This window comes from Cherax quadricarinatus, chromosome 26 (genome assembly GCF_038502225.1).
Source record: "Cherax quadricarinatus isolate ZL_2023a chromosome 26, ASM3850222v1, whole genome shotgun sequence".
NCBI classification, from domain to species: Eukaryota; Metazoa; Arthropoda; class Malacostraca; order Decapoda; family Parastacidae; genus Cherax; species Cherax quadricarinatus.
The window spans coordinates 3,101,376-3,103,875 of NC_091317.1; the positions used below are offsets into that span (position 1 = coordinate 3,101,376).

Here is a 2,500-nt window from a genome sequence, read left to right on the forward strand (position 1 = left end):
AAATGATAGACCTAATTCACGAGCCAGCCAAGTGCTTGCTACAGCTGTGTTAATGAGTGTTAGTGAAAGTGTTATCATAATGTGTTATTTTTGGTGTGTACGAATCTGGGTTTAGTTAGACCGGCAGTGACGGCAGGAATGATGGAGATTCCTGGGTATGGCGAGAAATTCCTCTAGCTGGGTGGAGTGTTGCTGGAGCGTTGCAACAGTGTGCGTCTCTCAGAAGGACGGAGGAGCGAGCCTCCACTACTTCCTTTGCTGAATGATCCACGCGGGTTTAGCGTGTCTTATAAATAATATTTTCGGTGATGGTGACGTCTCTCTGAGCATGAGCAGGTGAGACAAGGGCTGCGAAACACTGAAGAATGGACGTCGCAGGAGGCGGGGCCATCCAGGTGTCCCCCAGGGTGAAAAGGACGCCATCTGTGGTGTCTTATGCTGCTCCGGGGACGCCACGCCGCGCCCAAGACGCCTCATACGAGTCCCGCAAGCGGCAGGACACCCAGGAGCTCCTGGGTACGTGTCCCAGGGTGAGGTATGCGCGTCCGGACGTCACGGACACCCGGGGAGGTACCTGCCAGCGTCCCTTCTCCGATGACCACCCTTCCTGGCAGGAGACGGACCTCTCCTTCGGCTACTTCTCCAGGACGCCTGACCTGGCTTGTCCCTTGAACGAGGACGCCAGCAAGACCGCCAGGGACGCTGGTGGCCAGCAGTGGACAGGGACGGTGGCTGCTCCTGAAGGATACCGTGAGGCGTCCTCACCTTCATCCTTCCACGGTTCTCTCTGTATGGTGAGTCTGTAGGACTACCAGTGTGTGTATATATATATATATATATATATATATATATATATATATATATATATATATATATATATATATATATATATATACGTACTGGTGTTCATTGCGTATCGATGCATTAAGATATTTACTTAATGATTCCAATTATATAAATAAATATAGAAATAATTAGGTTAAGACTGACTAATGAATAAGCGTTGTTGTATATGGTATTTTATCAGATTTACTCAGCGCTCTAATGAGCTGAGATAAAAAGTTTTGCTTCTCAGTAATCAGGGATTTCTTTCTTGATTTTTCTTAGAGTTTTTGGGGAGATGAGTGACACACACCGACACACACACACACACACACACACACACACACATACACACACACACACACACACACACACACACACACACACACACACACACACACACACACACACACACACACACACACACACACACACACACACACACACACACACACACACACACACACACACACACACACACACACACACACACACACACACACACACACACACACACATACAAAACTCACTTAAGGAAAAGCATCTTGGGGTAAGCATCATACCCAGCACATCTCCTGAGGCACACATCAACCAAATAACTGCTGCAGCATACGGGTGCCTGGAAAACCTGAGAATACTTCTAAGTAAGGAGTCATTTACGACACGTGTACGTCAGACCCATATTAGAGTATGCAGCACCAGTACGGAGACCACACCTGGTCAAGTACGTCAAAAAATTAGAGAAGGTGCAAAGGTTTGCAACATGACTAGTCCCAGAACTGAGGGGTTTGTCCTGCGAGAAGAGGTTAAGGGTACCCAACCTGACAACACTGAAAGATAGGAGGGTTAGGGGAGACATGATAACAACATACAAAATACTGCATGAAATAGACAAGGTGGACAGAGACAGGATGTTTCAGAGAGGGGACACAGAAACAAGGGGTCACAGTGGGAAGTTGAAGACCCAGATGAGTCAAAGGGATGTTAGGAAGTATTTCGTCATTCATAGAGTAGTCAGGAAGTGGAATAGCCTAGCAAGTGATGCACTGGAGGCAGGAACCATACACAGCTTTAAGATGAGGTATGATAAAGCTCATGGAGCAGGGAGAGAGAGGACCTAGTAGCACTCGGTGAAGAGGCGGGGCCAGGAGCTGAGTCTCGACCCCTGCAACCACAATTAGGTTAGTACAATTAGGTGAGTACACACACACTGGAGGACAGGAAAGATAGAGGGGACATGATAACGACTTACAAAATACTGAGAGGAATTGACAAGGTGGACAAAGACAGGATGTTCCAGAGATTGGACACAGCAAAAAGGGGACACAGTTGGAAGTTGAAGACACAGATGAATCACAGGGATGTTAGGAAGTATTTCTTCAGCCACAGAGTAGTCAGGAAGTGGAATAGTTTGGGAAGCGATGTAGTGGAGGCAGGATCCATACATAGCTTTAAGCAGAGGTACGATAAAGCTCATGGTTCAGGGAGAGTGACCTAGTAGCGACCAGTGAAGAGGCGGGGCCAGGAGCTTGGACTCGACCCCTGCAACCTCAACTATGTGAGTAAAACTAGGTGAGTACACACACACACACACACACACACACACACACACACACACACACACACACACACACACACACACACACACACACACACACACAAGCACACACACACACAC

General features: G+C 47.6%; 1 protein-coding gene across 1 annotated transcript in view; it reads left to right on the plus strand.

Annotated features, from left to right (window-relative positions):
• The window catches only part of LOC128691547 (uncharacterized), a 200,492-nt gene that overhangs the window by 89,870 nt on the left and 108,122 nt on the right, over positions 1 to 2,500 (plus strand). Inside the window, exon 2 of the mRNA XM_070088946.1 lies at positions 1 to 794. This exon is cut by the window's left edge and continues 143 nt beyond it. Within this exon, the coding sequence (XP_069945047.1) occupies positions 366 to 794 (429 nt within the window). The 5' untranslated portion in view covers positions 1 to 365. The remainder of the gene's footprint in view (positions 795 to 2,500) is intronic.